The sequence below is a fragment of the Leucoraja erinacea genome, chromosome 15, assembly GCF_028641065.1.
Source record: "Leucoraja erinacea ecotype New England chromosome 15, Leri_hhj_1, whole genome shotgun sequence".
Lineage (NCBI taxonomy): Eukaryota > Metazoa > Chordata > Chondrichthyes > Rajiformes > Rajidae > Leucoraja > Leucoraja erinaceus.
Window position 1 is genome coordinate 37,353,945 of NC_073391.1, and position 19,934 is coordinate 37,373,878.

The 19,934-nt window shown below is 41.1% G+C and overlaps 1 protein-coding gene across 1 annotated transcript in view; it reads left to right on the forward strand.

Annotated features, from left to right (window-relative positions):
- The window catches only part of jmjd1cb (jumonji domain containing 1Cb), a 115,642-nt gene that overhangs the window by 25,944 nt on the left and 69,764 nt on the right, over nt 1-19,934 (forward strand). Inside the window, 1 exon segment of the mRNA XM_055647189.1 lies at nt 4,201-4,365. Within this exon segment, the coding sequence (XP_055503164.1) occupies nt 4,201-4,365 (165 nt within the window).

The following is a 19,934-nucleotide window of genomic DNA, read 5'->3' on the forward strand; positions in this document are numbered from 1 at the left end:
TACCTCCCCATTCGACCATCCAAGGACCCAAACAGTCTTTCCAGGTGAGGCAGAGGTTCACTTGCACCTCCTCCAACCTCATCTACCGTATCTGCTGTTCTAGGTGTCAACCTCTCTACATCGGTGAGACCAAGCGCAGGCTTGGCGATCATTTTGCTGAACACCTCCGCTCAGTCCGTCTTAACCTACCTGATCTCCCAGTGGCTCAGCACTTCAACTCCCCCTCCCCCTCCCATTCCCAATCTGACCGTTCTGTCCTGGGCTCCTCCATTGTCCGAGTGAGGCAAATTGGAGGAGCAGCACCTCATATTTTGCTTGGGTAGTTTACACCCCAGAGGTATGAACATTGACTTCTCTAACTTCAGATAGGCCTTGCTTTCTCTCTCCATCCCTTTCTCAGTTGTCCTACTAGTCTTACCATCTCTGCCTCCATGCTATCTTTGTCCTGCCCGCTCCCATGACATCAGTCTAAAGAAGGGTCTTGACCTGAAACGGTGCCCATTCCTTTTCTCTAGATATGCTGCCTCACCCGCTGAGTTACTCCAGCATGTTGTGTCTACAAAGGAAGTATCTTCATTACATCAGGAGAGACTGAGCACAAGTTATGTGGACTGAAGGAGAGTGATTAAATCTCGTAAATTGCACATAATGTTTCTGAAGAAGATATAAATAGGAAGTGAATGAAAACAGGAACAAAGGAAATAAAAGTGCTGGAACTAAGAGATAAACCATAGAACCAATGTTCTGCATATGCTGGAAATGTGAAATGTAAGCATATATGGAGGGAGAAGGGTTTTAGCATTGCAAATTGATGACCTTGCCTCAAAATCAACCAGTCCTGATACAAAATACACCTACATAAACTTCTTCAAAAGATGGAGCACTCCACATATTCCAAATGAAAGGAACCAGCACATAAACCTTTAATTTAATAATTCAAGATTTTGCCATTTGTATTGGATGAAATGTGGCATTATATTACTCTTTGATAATGTCAGTGGCCTTGTCAATTATTTCTATTTCTCTAAGTCTTGGCATTAGAATCATCTGTTGTTTTTTTATCAAGTTACATGTGAACAAAAAATCTGATTTATTTTTTTCAGGAACATTATCATTTCATGGCTTTGAAATCTATATGGAAAACAATTTAGGACCTTAATTTCTCATGAATAGATGGCTGAAGTCTTATATGAATTGAGTTAGTCACTTGTATGTTTTGGTCAGTTACCACTGTATTTAGGATTGTCTAAGAAATGCTGCTGGCTGATATATTTTTATTTATTCTGTCTATCTGACATTACAAACTGCAAACATTTTCTGTCAGATGTAATACTGACATATTAAATGTGGATTGAAATTGCCAGAAAATATTTTTAATTGCTCTAAACTACTAAAAGAAGTGCATTTAATTTAATATTCTGAGGCCAAGATGGTCCAGGTTTGACTTGAGGTCTTTAAAAACTCGCCAGTAATAAAAGTTAACATCTACACTTGTGAATTGCTTGGAAGTGATTTCATAAAGAAGGTCTCATAATTATATACTTTTTCAACCAATGGGGCAGTTCAAAATTACATTTGCAAGGAGTTACTTCCAAGTAATTTTCAAAATCACAGGAGAATTCTCACAATCATTGCCAGTTGGATATCAGAGCATTAGAATGAACTTGTAAATGGGCAGATTATAATTATACAAGTTACATTTGAATTTGGCATCAATGCCATGGTGTGTGCAGGTTGACTGCATGGATGCAAGCATAAAACTTTGCTCACTGAAAACTTTACATTTTATGTTGAATTATTAGCTCTCCACTAATAATGGCATAATTTTCAAACTTCCATTTGGATACAGCTTTGCCATAAACTAAAATAGGGAGGAGGTTAAGGTCTGAAGAAGGGTTTCTGCCCGAAACGTTGCCTATTTCCTTCGCTCCATAGATGCTGCTGCACCCGCTGAGTTTCTCCAGCTTTTTTGTGTAACTAAAATAGGGTGTTGGACAGATGATTCAAAATAAGGACCCCTAGCATAGTAATTTCTGGATTACTCACGATGCCACGTGCTAGTAACGGTGGAAATAGGAAGATAGGACAGATGAATGTGTGGCTCATGAGCTGGTGCAGGGAGCAGGGATTCCGATTTTTAGACCATTGGGACCTCTTCTGTGGCAGAGGTGACCTGTACAAGAGGGACAGGTTGCATCTGAACTGGGGGGGGGGGGGGGAAACAGTATTCTTGGAGAAGGGTTTGCTGGTGCTATTTCGGAGGGTATAAACAAGGAGGTAGGGGGTGCAAACCAGAATAGTGGGGCAGAAACTGGAAGGAATGGTGGTAAGGTAGAGGTTAGGAACAGTAAATCTCAAAGGCAGGACCGTTCTTCACACCCGAAACGTCAACTATCCACATTCTCCAGACAGCATTTTGGGAATTTCTTTGGTAAACCAGCATTTGGAGTTCATTGTTATTACATAGGTGATTGGTGTTTCACTGGAAGAGCATTCTAGGGATAGTGATCACAGCTCTACAAGTTTTAAGATTGTTTGAATATGGAGAAGACTGGACATTTCAGGGCAGGTGCTAAATTGGAATAACGCAAAATACAATGTTATTAGGGCATGAGCTTGGGAGGGTACACTGGGAGCAATTGTTATTGAGTAAGTCCATATCTGACATGTGATAGTTGTTTAAAGGCCAATTGGTTGAAATTCAGAATCGGCATGGTCCAGTAAAATGGAGGGATAAGGATGGCAAACTAAGTGAACCCTGGATGAACAGAGTTTGTAAATTTGGTTGAAACGAATGCATGCAAGGTTTAAGAGGTTGGAATCAAACAGGGCCTTGGAAGAATATAGAGAAAGGAGGAAATAAATCAAGTGGGTGATTAGAAGGCTTAAAGGGGGACACAAATGGCTTTTTCAAGTTGGATTAAAGAAAATCCCAAAGCGTTTTATATCTATATTATAAACAAAAGGATAACTAGGGACAACTAGGACCGCTCAAGGATAAAGAAGGGAATTTGTGCTATAAGACTGGGGATGTAGGCGAGATATTGGGTGGCATGGTGGCGTAGCGGCAGAGCTGCAGCCTTACAGCGCCAGAGACCCGGGTTCAATCCTGACTATGGGTGCTTGTCTGACTGCCTCGTGACCTGCGTGGGTTTTCTCCGAGATCTTCGGTTTCCTCCCACCCTCCAAAGATGTACAGGTTTGTAGGTTAATTGGCTTGGTATAAATGTAAATCGCCCCTTGCATGGGTAGGATAGTGTTAGTGTGTGCAGATCGCTGGTCGGTACGGACTCGGTGGGAGGAAGGGCCTGTTTCTGCACTGTATCTCTAAACTAAATAAAACTACTAAATGAGTACTTTGTTTTTGCCAAGGAGGACAGTGAAACCATTGTGGAGAATACTAGAATGAAACGGTTGTTTGAGAGTTAAACGGGAAAAGTGTTGAGACTCTTGAAGAGTGTTAAGGTGGATAAATTTCCAGAGCCAGATGGGATTTATCCCAATTTTTCAAAAAAGGCAAGAAAAGAGATTGCGGGAGCCTTGTTGAATATATTATCATCTTCTCTAGCCACAGATGTTCTCTCGAACACTAGATGTAACAGGGAGACCTAATAAAAGTATATATAATTATGAGAGGAATAGATAGGATAGACGGCTAGAATGGAAAATCAAACACTAGAGGGCATAGCTTTAAAATAAGAGGGGTAAAGTTTAAAGGAGATTCCCTTGGAATGTTTTCTACACAGAAGGTGGTGAGTGCTTGTAATGTGCTGCCGAGTGTGGTGGTTAAAGCAGATGCGTCAATGGCACTTTAAAGACTCTTGGGTAGGCATATGGATATGCAAGTAATGGAGATATATTGGTTATGTACAGATAGATAAGTAATTCATTTGTCATGTTCGGCACAGACGCCGTCGGCCGAAGGGCCTTGTGGTGTACAGATCCATGTTTTATGTTCTAAAATAAAACAATGCTTACAATATAACTGAACTAGTTAATATTTCCACATGAAGTTTTGTTTTTTAATAAGATAATTTTGCTGGGGAATTAGTTGAATGAAAACTAACAAGTAAGATCATTTATTCCAGGACAATAAGATTTGAAATCTCTGGTTTCAGGATTTTCATTGTCCTCATGAGCTTCCATATCATTATAGAAAAATACAAAATATTTATTAATTTTCATCTTAATTTTTCCTAGGCATATGTGGAATTTGATGATCTAGAATGGGAAAAACGTGAATGGGTTAAAGTTTATGAAGACTTCCAGATTTTTTTGGTGGAGCATCAGCTGGTCTGGGCTAAGAAAAAGAACTCGAGCCTGTCTCAGGGATCAAAGAATAAGCAGATTCAGTGGCCAGCTTTGGTAAGTTTAATGAAAAAAAGTAATAATTGATTTCTACTTATTTGCTCCTAATGTTATCTTTTCATTATCCTTTCATTGTATATGAACATATTTTATTATCTACATTTTGATTTAGTTTTAGTTTTAGAGATACAACGCGGAAACAGGCCCTTCGGCCCACCGAATCCGCACCGATCAGCGATCCTCACATATTAACACTATCCTAGACAAAGTATTAAATTACCTATCAATAAATACATGATATAGCATGTAGACTCTTGGATGTAGAATCTTGAAAACTGCTGATTTGATTCCTTGTTCTCAGTGTGTAAAACTAAATAAGGCTGTGCATAAATAACATGATTAATAGTGTTTTTTGATGTGTGATGTGTAAGTGAACCAAGCCTAAGTGTTATATGGAAGCTTCATTCACAAATCTCTTTTTCCTTTGTTTCTATTAATCTTCATAAAATCATAAGCCTAACAGATTGAATAATAAAAGATAAAATGCTGCAAATCATCAGAGATTAGGCAGTTTGATCAAAGGTCAAATTTGAGGAAAGATTTACTTTGTCTCCTCTGTCTGACCTGAATATTTCAGCATTTTCTGTTCATATTTCAGAATTTCTAGCATTTCAAGTTTTATGCCATTCCAGACAAAATATTTTTGTTTTACAAAAGGTATAAACTATTTTCAAAACACATAATCTTTACTGCATAGTTGAGCAAAGATTTACTTTAAAACTTGTTTTTAATGGATGTTAGCTGAAATTAATATTGTCCAGGACATTAGGAGAACTGCTTTCTCACTGTGAATTGTGCCATTTAACTTTTATTTTCACCTGAGAAGATAACTGGCTTCTCAATAATAAGATGTCTGAAGAATGGTCTTGACCCGAAAAGTCACCCATTCCTTCTCTCCAGAGATGTTGCCTGTCCCGCTGATTTACTCCAGCATTTTGTGTCTATCTTCAATTTAAACCAGCGTCTACAGTTCTTTCCTACACATAACTGGACTTCAGTTTAATACATTGTCTGTTTCAATGTTTAAATTACCAACCTAGGTTAAGTTCTTGAAGCTCTCAAATTAAGAGTAATACAAACTTGTGAATGAGGAGTAAGCGCTCGTATTGAGCTAAGTCTGACATTTTAACCTAGAAAATCAAAAACATTTATTGAGGTATGGCCAAATTTTTGGAAGTATTCATTATGACTACTATACCAGTTTATGACTCTATTCGATTTTCATGAATCAATTTGATTTTCACACAGCAAAACTGCCACTTTGATTACGAAGTATTACAGTTATTACATCTTTCTGTTTATTACATAAGTATTCATATTGCATTGATTATAACTTCATTATTGTAGTAGGAAGATTTGACTTTGTGTAGTCATAGTTATATTTATGGACAATTAGGGAGCAGTGAGGATTTGGTGAGGAGGAAAATTCTGCATGTCACTGTTCAATGTTAAGTTTGTTCTTTTGTTCCCCCCAAATAATTGCCTCACTGTACCACCAATTTTACTCATTATTCTATGAAAACAGAGTATTGTTCTGAGTTACACCAATAAAGGCAGTAACTATTGCTTGATAACATATTCCATTAGTTGCTCTTTGTATATAAGCCTATTTAGTAGGTTTTGGGAAATCACATTACAGTGATGGCATCACCACTGTGGTTAATCCTAACCTTACATAGCATCACACTTACAAAATTATGATAAGCGACTGTCAGAGAAGTTACCAAATCCTAAAAGTGCTTTATTGCTTAAAAACACACTGTTTCTTGATAAATAGGTGGATTGAAATATATTCAGAAATGCTCATCAAAATTTAGTCCTCACGTTTTTTTTGTCACTGGAATACATTCTGAAAAAACCAAGGTAGATATATAATCCTGTAGAAATTAGTAATCATTGAGGAGGAATACTAACAGAATTTGAGAGAATATTTTGAGATTTTAGTAGTGTTTCTCAATTCCCAGAAGAATCAATTTTGAAATTTTACAGGATTTGAAACTAAACGAGTTCTGATTTTGAAACATATGACATCTTTCAAAATTTAAAGTTAATTTAAATAGTGCCTGTAATGGTATGACTATGATGGACGACTCTGTTCCTATTTATTGAGAAGCAGAAACTCATTGTATCGCACTTATGTAGGAAATGAAACTTTAAATGAAATATATTTTGTGTGATGGACTGAACTATTATGTGCACAACTGAAATTTCTTGCCATCTTAGATAGAGCTGTTGCCAAACAAAGCTGTGATGTACAGTGCATTCAGAAAGTATTCAGACCCCTTGCCACATTTTGTTACGTTACAGCCTTATTTTAAAATGGATAACAAAAAATGTTTATCATCAATCTACACACAATACCCCAGAATGAAGAAGCGAAAACAGGTGTGGAGAAATGTTTGCAAAATAATTAAAAAATACATAACTGAAATATCAAATGTACATAAGTATTCAGACCCTTTGCTATGACACTCAAAATTGTCCGTAGACCATTTCTTCAGCATTGCAGGTCCCGAAGAGCACAGTGTCCTCCGTCATTCGTAAATGGAAGAACTTTGGAACCACCAGAACTCTTCATAGAGCTGGCTGCCCGGCCAAACTGAACAATCGGGGGAGAAGGGCCTTGGTCAGGGAGGTGACAAAGAAGCCGATGGTCACTCTGACAGAGCTCCAGAGTTCCTCTGTGGAGATGGGAGAACCTTCCAGAAGGACAACTATATCTGCAGCGCTCCACCAATCAGGCCTTTAATGGAAGAGTGGCCAGACGGAAGCCACTCCTCAGTAAAAGGCACATGACTGCCCGCTTGGAGTTTGCCAAAAGGCACCTAAAAGACTCTCAGCCCATGAGAAACAAGATTCTCTGGTCTGATGAAACCAAGATTTAACTCTTTGGCCTGAATGTCAAGCGGCACGTCTGGAGGAAACCAGACACCGCTCATCACCTGGCCAATACCATACCTACAGTGAAGCATGATGGTGGCAGCATCATGCTGTGGGGAAGTTATTCAGTGGCAGGAACTGGGAGACTAGTCAGGATCGAGGGAAAGATGAACAGAGCAAAGTACAGAGAGATCCTTAATGAAAACCTGCTCCAGAGCGTTCTGGACCTCGGACTGGGGCGGAGGTTCACCTTCCAACAGGACAACGACCCTAAGCACACAGCCAATTCAACGTAGGAATGGCTTCGTGACAAGTCTGTGAATGTCCTTGAGTGGCCCAGAGCCCAGACTCGAACCTGATCGAACATCTCTGGAGGGACCTGAAAATAACTGCATTGATGCTCCCCATCCAACCTGACAGAGCCTGAGAGGATCTGCAGAGAAGAATGGGAGAAATTATCCAAATGCAGGTCTGCCAAGCATGTAGCGTCATACCCAAGAAGACTTCAGGCTGTAATCGCTGCCAAAGATGCTTCAACAAAGTACTGAGTAAAGGGTCTGAATACTTATGTTAATGTGATATTTCAGTTATTTCGTTTTAATTACTTTGCAAAAATTTCTAAACACCTGTTTTCGCTTTTTTTATTACGGGGTATTGTGTGTAGATTGATGATTTAAAAAAAATTTAATCCATTTTAGAATAAGGCTGTAACGAAACAAAATGTGGAAAACGTGAAAGGGTTTGAATACTTTCTGAATGCACTGTATCCTGGCAGAATGCTTTTTGCAATGCATTCGTAGATGTTTGTGAGAGTCATTGTAGGTACGTTGAACTTGCTTTGTGTTCTGAGGAAGGAAAGGCTTTGGTGTATTTTCTTGGTCATAGCTTCAATGTGGCTAATCCCAGACAAATTATTGATGATATTTACACCTAGAAACCTGAAACTCTTGATCATCTGTGCTTTGATAACATTTAGATAAGGTTATGTACACCACCTCACTTGCTGAAGTCAATAACCAGCTCCTTCATCTTGCTACTATTGAGGGAGAACTTGTTGTCTTTACACCATTGTTACCAAGTTCTCTATATCTTTCCTGTACTCTGTCTCATTGTTTGAGATATGGTCCGAAATTGTCATGGTGTCGTCTGCAACTTGAAAATGGAATTAGCAGATTTTGCCGCGCAATTATGAGAGTATAATAAGTGACTGAGAATGAGAGTATAGTAAGTGACTGAGAATGCCTCGTTGCGGGCATCGATGTTGAGAGTTATCATCGGGATATTTTCTCGCCTATCTGCATTGATTATGATCTATGGGTCAGGAAGTCGAGGATCCAATTGCAGAGAGGGAACGGGGGCTGACGCCCAGGACTCTGGAGACGAGTTTAGTTGGGACATTGAAGGCAGAGCTGTAGCCAATAAAGTCTGACATAGGGGTCCTCGGAATTCAGATGATCCAGGGATTAGTGTCAGACCAAAGATATGGCGTCTGCCATGAACCAGTTGGGATACCAACTGCAATGGTCCAAGGCTGTCTGGGAGCATGGATTTCATGTGCACCATGACCAGCCTCTAGAAGCACTTCACGATGATCGATGTCAGAGCCCTGGACAGTAGTCATTAGGACACACTTCTTTTTGTCAGCACTTGCATGGTAATGGTCTTAAAGCAGATGGAGAGCTCCAAATGGAGTAAGGAGAGGCTAAGGATGTATGAATATTCCTGCTAACTGGTCGATGCAGGTCTTGAGGACGTGGCCAAGGATTCCATCTGGGATGTGTTCATTGAGGAAGGCCAATCTGATATCTGCGATAGTGACTGTTGGTACAGGTACACCCAAGGTTATTGAGGTGGATGATGTCATTCCACTGAGCTCAGTTGAAAGTGAGCAAGAAATGCATTGGGCTCTATGGAGAGGGATGCATTGCGGCCAGCAATACTGCCCAACTTCACTATGTAGCCCGTTATAGCATGCAAGCCATGCTGCAATGATGGTGTCTGTGTAGTTATCTGGGCACTCTAGTTTGATGCAAAATTTCATCTTGGTATCCTTGATAGCTTGGCAAAGATCATAAAATTATTACATGTACAGCTTGGGATTGTTTGACTGGAGCGCTGCAGATTTGATCTTCATTTGGGAGTGGACCTAATGGTTCATCCATATTTTCCGATTGGGGAACATTCATATTGTCTTTGAAACGCATTCCTCTGCACACTTACAATTCTCTGACAGCACTGGCATACTCATTCAGGTTGGCCGTAGAATCCTTAATGATGGATTATTCCACCGCCTCAAGGGAGTCGTGGGGATCTCATCTGTTTACTCAGATCAGCACTCTATGACATTTTTTGCTGGATCCTCCCATTTCAGTGTGTGTTTGTAAGTAGGGAGTAGAACCACAGCCAAGTGATCAGATTTTCCTCAATGTGGTTTGGGGATAAGGCATATTTGATGGTTGTGTGGCATTGTTTGAGGGTGTTCCAATGTTGTCTTCATTCTCATGTATGCTTGCAATTCCATATATTCCCAATTCATTCAATTTCCTCTCCTGCCCATTTTTTTTTAGCCAAAATAGACTCTTGTCAGTTTCAGAGCTTGACCTTTGATCTGAGCTGCCAATATTCAACAAAAAATGACCTACTACCGTTGTAATGTGGTTAAACTTAAGCCCTTCCTTGAAAGGTTACAGATCTGTTAAAAATAAGAATGGGTTCTACAGAGTCCAGCTCCTTTGATATTGGGTACCTTCTTGAGACAGCATCTCCGATAGATCCTTTCCATGGTGGGGAGGTCAGTACCTGTGATGGTCCAGGCAATGTCTATCACTCTGCAGCTTCCTTCATTGTTAAGCATTCAGATATCAAATCAGTCTGTGATGCAATCAGTCAGTATGCTTTCTATTGTACAACTGTTGAAGTTTCATAAAGAGTATTTGACGCCATACCGAATCACCTTTATCTTTGGCTAGCACTTTGTTGAAAGAAGGGTCCTTGATGGTGAATGCAAAAGAAATGTTGCGTCAGGTAGTAAACTGTAATTGTATTACTTATTAACATGATTCTTTGCATTTCAAAGAAATTAATTTCTTTATGGATGGTGGTGTGTACCATTAATAGTTATCACATTTACAAACTGATAACAGGGTTTTTAATCCAACATTGTGAGATTTTTTCAGATACTAAATGGATTTTTTAAATGGATATGCTCCATTAAAAACATGCCAGAAACTGTTATTTGTTTAACTTGTACTTTTGGGAAGTGGGGCACATGTTTTCAGCACACTGTCTTTGTCATTTGTGTGACAGTCATGTGTTTGCCTTTCCTGCCACATTGCATATCGTCTCATCTGTGGTAAGAACTGGTCACTGCTAGAATTTGCAGTTGCTGATGTAGGCATTTGGGAAAGTTAAGGGTCAGGAGTGAATCAGAGATGAGCAGCATGATTGTATGAAGGGCAGATCCTATCAAATTAATTTTTTTTTGTTTTTTTGAAGAGGGGACAAAGCATATTTGAGGGCAGCGCTGCAGATGAGGTTTCCATGGACTTCACTAAAGCCTTAGACAAGGTCCTGCATGGGAGAAAGGTTTGAACTCATGAGATCCAGAGCAAGTTGTCAAATTGGATCCAAAATTGTCTTGGTGATATTAGAGGGTTGACTTAACAATTGGATGCATGTGACCAGTGGTATTCCACTTGTCACAGATGCTGGGGCCACTGTTGTCCATAGTTTCGGTGAATAATTTGGATGTGGTAGAGGTGCTCCACACGGTATCAGTGCTAAAACCCTTGCTACAATAGGTGAATGATTTGAATGTGGAAGTAGGAGGCATTATCAGTTTGTTTAGATGACACAAATATTTAACATTGATAGGAGGCCTACAGGGTGATATAGATGTGTTGATGCAATGGGTTGAGAAATGTCAGATGGTGATATTGTCAGATGTCCGATTGGGACACTTCATGCTATGCATTTAGTATGAATAAATGCTAGGGAGTACACCGTAAATGGGAAGATCCAAAAGGGAACAGAGAGACCGTGGCATGCAAATCCAAAGATCCTTAAAGGTGGCAGTGTAGGTGGATAACATATTTAGGGGGGGGGATATGGAATACTGGCCTTCATTAGTTAGGGCATTGAATACAAGAGCATGGATGATACATTGGTCAGATGTCCAATCAAGAATGAATTGGCATTAGCACAACTGGTAGTATTAAGAGCTTAGTTGCCAGACTGGGTTTTGGTACATGATGGATTTATCAATCTGCAGACCACGAGACTGCAGACAAAATCTTGTTGGAGGGTTGCCTTCTGCACCCATGCAGAACTCATTGATTTCATCAACTTTACCACTAACTTTCACCTTGCCCTCAAATTCACAGACTATCTCTGACACCTCGCACCCCTTTCTCAATCTTTCTGTTATCTATCACATGACAGACTTTTCTCAATCTTTCTGTTATCTATCACAAGTGACAGACATTTGACAGACGTCTGCTCCAAACACACTGACTCCCACAGCTAACTTGACTATTCGGCTTCCCACCCTGACTTTTGCAAGAATGCCATCCCTTACTCTCAATTTTTCTGTCTGGTGCATCTGCTCCCAAGATGAGGCTTTCCACTCCTGGACATCAGAGATGCCCACTTTCTTCACTAAACATGGTTTCCCCCTGCTGTTGTGAATAGAGCCCTCGCCCATGTTTCATCTGTGTCCCACAGTTCTGTTCTTGCTTCCCCAGATGAAACAAGGTTTAGTGTTCCCTCAGTCCTTAACTTTCATTCCACCAGTCTTTGCATCTAACACGTCATTCTCCATCATTTCTGCTACCTTTAATGTAATCTCACCAACAGTTACATCTTCCAGTCTCCACCACTTTCCTTTTATGCAGAGACCACTTTCGCTGCAAATCTTTGGTTCGCTTATCCCACCCCACCCAACCTGCTCCTCACAAAGCGGTTTCCCCTTGCAACCCCAGGAAATGTAATGCCTTTGTGTGCACTTCTCTCTCACTTCCATCCATGGACCCCAGCAGCCCTTGCAGGTAAGACAGTTTGTTTGCCTCTTCCAGCCTCATCGAGAGCATCAAATTAAATAGATGTGGCCTCACTTACATCAGCGTGACCAAGCGTGTAACTAAACCACTTGTGCTCTGTCACACAGGGCATGCTGGAGCTTCCATTTGCCAACCATTTTTAACTTTCCTTCCCATTGCCATATCGACCTTTCTGTCCTTGGTCTCCTCCTTTGGCAGAATGAGGCCCCATGCAAACTGAACAGCAGCTCGTATTCTGCTCACAACCAAATTATATGAACAATGAATTCTAAAATTCCAAGTAATATCCCCTTTTCTTTCCCCTGCCCCCATGCATACCCTGGTGTGCAGACACGTCTCCCTCAATCTCCCATTACTCTAGTCACCCCCCTGCTCTTTTCTCCTCCTCTATATGCTCATCTCCCAACCGTGAGTACCTTATTTATCTGTCCCATTCCACCCATATTTCTCCCACTGTTTTTACATTTCACATCATCTCTTTCTTTATCTGACTTTTTTTCCTTTTCACCCCTAGCCCATGCAACTTATTCCACCCATCTGCCAATCAACCCCTCACCGCTGAGTTTCTCCAGCATTTTTGTCTACCTTCAATTTTTCAGCATCTGCAGTTTCTTCTTAAACACCTCACCTGTATTCCACATCACTTTGCCCCACCTCTCTTTTCCAGCTTTCTCCCCTCAGCTTCATCAGTTTGAAGAAAGGTTCTGACCCAGAACATCGTTTGTCCATTCCCTCCACAGATGATGCCTGACCCGCTGAGTCCCTCAGCAGTTTTTTTTTTTTGTTGGAGATACTTAGTGGATCAGGCGCAATTGTGGAAGGAAATGAACTGACTGACTGAAACATCATTTGCCCATTTCCCTCCAGAGATGCTGCCTAACCTGCCGAGTTCCTCCAGCAGTTTGTTTTTTGCTCAGGGGATAGACTACTTGATCTTGTCCACGCCATTCTACTGCCTTTGTCTGACCTAGATATACATTTCGCTGAATGACTATCAAAGACTTTGTTGGCTAGGTTTCTCAACAGGTTCAAAGCATAATTATTGCGATTTTGTCAATGAGCCCTTCCATCAAATATTTGGCAGTTCTGATGTTTGCTGATGATGCCACAATGTTCAATCCAGTTGCAACACTTCAGAAAATGAAGCAGCTCACACATGCAAAAGACCTAGGCAACATTCAGACATGCGATGATAAGTGGAATGTATTATTCGTATTACATGAGTGTTTGGCACTGACTATCTCTGTCAACAAATAGTCACCTAACCTTGACATTAAACAGCATGGTTACCATTGTGTCCTTCCCATTAACATCCTAATGGTCACCTTAAATTTAACTAGACCTGCCATATTACTACTGCAGCTGTATAAGCAGGAAAAAGCCTTGATTTCCTGCAACAAGTTTCACCTGCCAAAGCCTGGCCACTCACTTCATGAGACATGCCAAGAGTGTAATTAAAAATCCCACACTTACATGAATCAGTGCATTTCCAAAAATACTTGAAAACCTTGACTCTCTTCACGACAAAGCAGCTGGTTAAGGCAGTACCTCATCACCACTTAGTGTACCTACTACCACATTACTGATGCATTACAGACACAAAAAGCTGGAGTAACTCAGCGGGGGACAGGCAGCAGCTCTGGAGAGAAGGAATGTGTGACCCTTCTTCAGACTAGTCAAAAGGAAGGGAAATGACAGATATGGACGATGATGTAGAGAGATAAAGAACACTGAATGAAAGATATGCAAAAAAAGTAACAATGATAAAGGAAACAGGCCATTGTTAGCTGTTTGTTGGGTGAAAACGAGAGGCTGGTGTGATTTGGGTGGGGGAGGGATGGAGAGAGGGAATGCTGGGGTTATTTGAAATTTGAGAAATCAATATTGAAATACTGGGCTGTAAGCTGCCCAAGCAAAACATGAGATACAGGCCCGTACGAAGCTTTTCAAAAAATGAGTCGAATAAAAATGTATGTGAAATAATGTGCGCGCACATCACGAGCGCGAAGCTCGAAGTCCCTCGCGGCCGGGGTTAAGGGCCCTGGAAGCTCTGGGGTTGTAAGTAAGTAAATAAGTTTATTGGCCAAGTATTCACATACAAGGAATTTGCCTTGGTGCTCCACCCACAAGTAACAACGTGACATACAGTGACAGTTACGAATGACTCAGAAAACACTAAACATTAATAATAATAAAACATTAATGATAAAACACCATTGATCAAGCATGTGAACCAACAAAATACCAGATTAAAAGGAGACTACAGATTTTTGGCTGTTGAGTAGATCAACTACTCGTGGATAAAAACTGTTTTTATGTCTGGCTGTGGCAGCTTTGACAGTCCGGAATCGCCTTCCAGAGGGAAGTAATTCAAAGAGTTTGTGGCCAGGGTGAGAGGGGTCAGAGATGATCTTGCCCGCTCGCTTTCTGGCCCTTGCAGTGTACAGTTCATCAATTGAGGGAAGGTTGCAGCCAATAACCTTCTCTGCTGATCGGACGATTCGCTTGCAGCCTCCAGGTGTCGTGCTTGGTTGCTGAGCCAAATCAGACCATGATGGAGAAGGTGAGAACAGACTCTACGATGGCCGTGTAGAATTGGACAATCATTGCATGTGGCAAATTGTGCTTCCTCAGCTGTCGTAGAAAGTACATCCTCCGTTGTGCCTTTTTGACTGTGGAGTCGATGGGAGCCCCCCACTTAAGGTCCTTGGGGATGATGGTTCCCAGGAACTTAAAATACTTCACAGATGTGACTGTGGTGTTGTTGATGGTGAGTGGAGGGGTAGCTCTCCTAAAGTCTACGATCAATTCCACTGCCTTAAGAGCATTGAGATCTAGGTTGGTGCGACGGCACCAGGACGTCGGCTATGACACTTCCTGTCTGTAGGCAGATTCCTCCCATCCTGGATCAGTCCAATCAGGGGTGTGTCGTCTGCAAACTTGAGAAGCTTGACAGAAGTGTCTCTGATGCATTCTGAGCCTTATTTTAGAAACATAGAACATAGAAATTAGGTGCAGGAGTAGGCCATTTGGCCCTTCGAGCCTGCACCGCCATTCAATATGATCATGGCTGATCATCCAACTCAATATCCCGTACCTGCCTTCTCTCCATACCCTCTGATCCCCTTAGCCACAAGGGCCACATCTAACTCCCTCTTAAATATAGCCAATGAATGGGCCTCGACTACCCTCTGCGGCAGAGAGTTCCAGAGATTCACCACTCTCTGTGTGAAAAAAGTTCTTCTCATCTCGGTTTTAAAGGATTTCCCCCTTATCCTTAAGCTGTGACCCCTTGTCCTGGACTTCCCCAACATTGGGAGCAATCTTCCTGCATCTAGCCTGTCCAACCCCTTAAGAATTTTGTAAGTTTCTATAAGATCCCCTCTCAATTTCCTAAATTCTGTAGCATTTTTGCACCAAGTTTATGACCAATATTTCTGAAATAATTTTGCTTGAGTCAAGAGTAATGAGTGGGTGAAATGGAATGATTGGGGTCATTGTTGTATACATTTAAAAAAAAAATCAAGAGTTGAAGTTGTCCTTGTTTTAATAATCAATTTGTACTGTTGTAAAATGTTATGTGAAATGTTATAAAGGAGCATGCAAAAACTGCAAATAATATACTGTAGGTTTTTGCAGTGAAGAAACCTTTTTTTAGGAAATGTTTTGTGTGTTGATTTGATTGCCTGTTACTGTTTGACTGTGTTAGTGTGTGCAGTGCACCATTAATGGTCCTCCTGACCTAACAACTTCACATCACATCAATTTCAACATGGAATAGTGATGTGAATACAACATTTAGTTCGACTTCAATTTCCATCATGAAGAAGTCAGAAAGGTGCATTTACATTGCTATGATCGCATTCAAACTAACCTATTTTACTGTCATACTATTATAACAAATTCTAGTTCCATGATGACTCATAAACAAGATCCCAAATCGCATTTTGAATTCGCAAACACAATGTGATTGTGAATAATTGCAGAGCTGCCACGTTTCACTGAGCATTTCCGTATTTTAATGGCTGAAAATCGTCATTTCTCACATAAATGCAATAGAACGTATTACACGAAAACTGAATTTTTGAAAATCAGTATTTTGCATGCAACCTCGTGTATTCTCAAATATCAGTATGGAATACTGCAAAATCGGTACTACTGAATTGTGAAACCATTTTTGAAATTGTGAATTTATATTTCTTGAATTTGATTCAATTATATTCTTATAACTATAAAACTCTAATCTTGGGTGTGTGTGTGTGTATTTATTTATTTGTTTATGTGTTTTCACATCTTTTCGAAAAAACGACACGCGACTGGGATAATTTTTAGATATTCTGGTAGAGATTTACCCCCTGGAGTCTGAAATCGGCTTCCCTGAAAATTTTGTGCTTTATGTCTTTAGTTATTAATTAAAATGTTCACAAATCCAATCAAAGTTTGAAATCAAAACACCTTTTTTTCGCTGATAACATGACAATGGATCTGCCTGCCTGCCGTCCGCTCCGCTCGCGCTGCGACTGACGTCACCTCCCCACTCCTCCCCCCCCCCCCCCCCCCCCCCCCCCCCCCCCCCCCCCCGTTGTTCAAAAGTCGCCCTGTCAACTGAAGACCAAAGATCACAGCTGAAGACTGCGTTGGCCCAACCGGCGCTCCTTTGATCGACACTCACTCGCTTGCCTGTCCGCTCGCGCCTCGGCTCAGGTCTCTCCCCCTCCCTCTCCTCTCACCCCCTCTCTCTCCTCCCCTCCCACTCTCCCCCCCCTCTCTCTCCTCCCCCCCCCCCTCACTCTTCCCCCCCCTTCTTCTTCTCCTCCCCCCCCTCTCTCTCTTCCCCCCCCCCTCTCTTCTCTCCCCCCCCCTTACCAACAGAGCCACCCCACTCCGTCTGCCCACCTGTCTGTCTTTTCAATTGGACGTATAACCCTGAATATTCAGTTCCCAGCTCTAATCCTCTTGCAGCCATGTCTCTGTAATTCCCACAACATCATGTACCAATTTCTAACTGAGCCTCAAGCTCATCCACTTTATTTCTTATACTTTGCGCATTCACATATAACACTTTTAATTTGGTATTCACCTCCCCTCTCACACCGGTTCCTATCTCACCTGACCTTACTCTCTTATCCCTTCTTGAACTTTCTGTCCCATTAATTCGGGTGCCTTTCGTAACTTTTCCTGTACTCTCTTCCCCTTTAACTCCATCCATCCTTATGCTCCCAATTTGTCAACCCCTCCCCCCTGCTAATTAGTTTAAACCCACCCGTGTAGCACTAGCAAACCTGCCTGCCAGAATGTATTTTTGGACTTGATGAACTTTACAAAATAAACCGCACAAGAACACGAGAAAATCTAATTCAACTTCATTTTATAAAGACAGCTCAAACGAGGCGGAAGAGGACAGTCCTTCAAACTAAAATCCAAGTCACAGGTGGCTTTTTACCTTTTACCAAGTTACCTTTTGTACAAGCCACCCCTACCCCAGAAGAGACCCCAGTGGTCTATAAATCTAAATCCCTGCTTCCTGCACCAGCCCCTCAGCCACACATTCAGGTCCCCTTTCTCGCTGTTCCTGCCCTCAACCCCCACCCTGCCCTCAACCCCACCCCCTGCAAGCGTACTCATTTCTTCTCTCCCCTTCCACAAATACTCCTTATCTCGCACCTTTTGTCTTTTCATCTTTGCTGCTCGTGCAACCATCGACGTAGCAAAACCTCCTCTCACTGGTGTTGACCTATAACAGACCTGGATTTTTGTCCTGTCCCTCCTTTTCATTCTCTCTCTCCGCCCCATTCATTGACAAAGGGTCTCAACCCCAAAACATCTTTACCATATAGCTTCGCTATAAGATCTTTGATCTTTACCATGTTCTCCAGAGATGCTGCCTGACCGGCTGAGTCACTCCTGCACTTGTCTTTTTCTGCCCACACAGTATTGTTGACTTTGAAAGCCTCTTGCCTCTGGATGCCAACATTTAGGCCGGTTACTCCACAGAACCTTATATTTGCACCTTTGTAACTGTCAGCGCAGGTAGCTGCTAATTGTATACATTGTGTATGCAAGCAAAGAATCTCACAATAAAGTATTCCTATTCTTATATTTGTGTGTGTTTTTTTAAAGAACAAGAACCCTGAATAAAAGAAAATTAACAGTAGGTCAGATGGCATTTGTTAAATAAGACATGCTCTAATGTGATTCTTTTCATTAGCGAATGAATTGTTACGCGAGGGTATAATGTTGGCAAGGAAACCAACTGCGAATTGCACAAGAGTAGACATTAATCTGGGTTTTATCTGCTGCAGCCAGTGAACGCCTCCTTCCGAATATCTCTTGGTTACACTGAGTAATCATTAACATGACTCATGCTGGAAGTGACTGTTTTGCCACCACCTGTGACTTGGATTTTAGTTCGAAGCACCGCCCTCTTCCGCCTCGTTTGAGCTGTCTTTATGAAAGGAATTCGAGTTGCTTGTGTTCTTGTGCTGTTTATTTTGTAAAGTTCATCAAGTCCAAAAATACAAATCATGGCGCAAAGCTTTTCGTTTAAATATATTTATTTTTCCGCTTATCTGTTTTGGACGGCTGATTAAATTATCAGTATTAGGGTAATGTTCGTGACCTAGATCTTTACACGGAGTGCAAACCAAAGATCCTATAGCAAGCAGGTCGCAGGGTTTACTATTTGTTAACACCGTGTAATAGTGACAAAGGAAAAGATCACTGATCCGTCTCTGCACAATCTGCATTCGGGCATGAAAGGAGGGAGAAGATTCTCTCGGAGCAGAGGTACTTCCTTGCAAAACAATTCTCGCGTATGTTACTTGCGGTTTAATATGTTAGATAGCGAATCGCTGGAAAGTGAAGGCTTCAACTGTTCTGCACTTTAAACAGAAATGTTAATCGATCCAGCGACTAAACGTGTACTATCTTTTAACGATGATACCAATCTGTAATCGTGGGCGTCTGGTCTGTTCTCACTTCACCGACAGTTTGAAGATAATTTATTTGGAAGGAATTTTTTCTCTCTCGGATATTCTTGTTGTTTATGGATTGGAGTGGGGTTTTAATCGAGTAATTACAGTGGATTATCTCTCAATACTGCTTTGACACTGTTGAAGAAAAATATCTCGGCGAGGCTGATTTATTTAACATAGAACCAGTTATCCTGTATCCAAAAACGAACGCTATTCAAATGTAGTGTTCTTAAGCACATAAAGGAAGTTATCATGTTTCACATGTGAGGATTGATAAGAGATAAAAATGGGAGTACAAATTTCAATGTAACCTTAAATTGCTGAAGCGTAACCTTGATGTGCTGATTGATTGGCTGGACAGCCGGACTTCGAAATTTCAACATGTTTGGATAAAGCGATTGCTCTGTTGTGGCTAAGGATTACCATTTATTTTGCTAGTGAACATTGACGAATTTATTGTATTTTAGTTGTGGGAAGAAATATTAAAAGTCACCACACAGCACATATGTTAACAATTTATATTTACTTCCTACTTACTTCGGTCAGCAAGAGTCAATATTTTCTTGTTTACTGAAAGTTTTGTAATTGGATAATTGACTGCTCTCATTGCCGTAGTTCCTGTAAAATAGCAATTTTCAATGTGGTAAATCTGAAA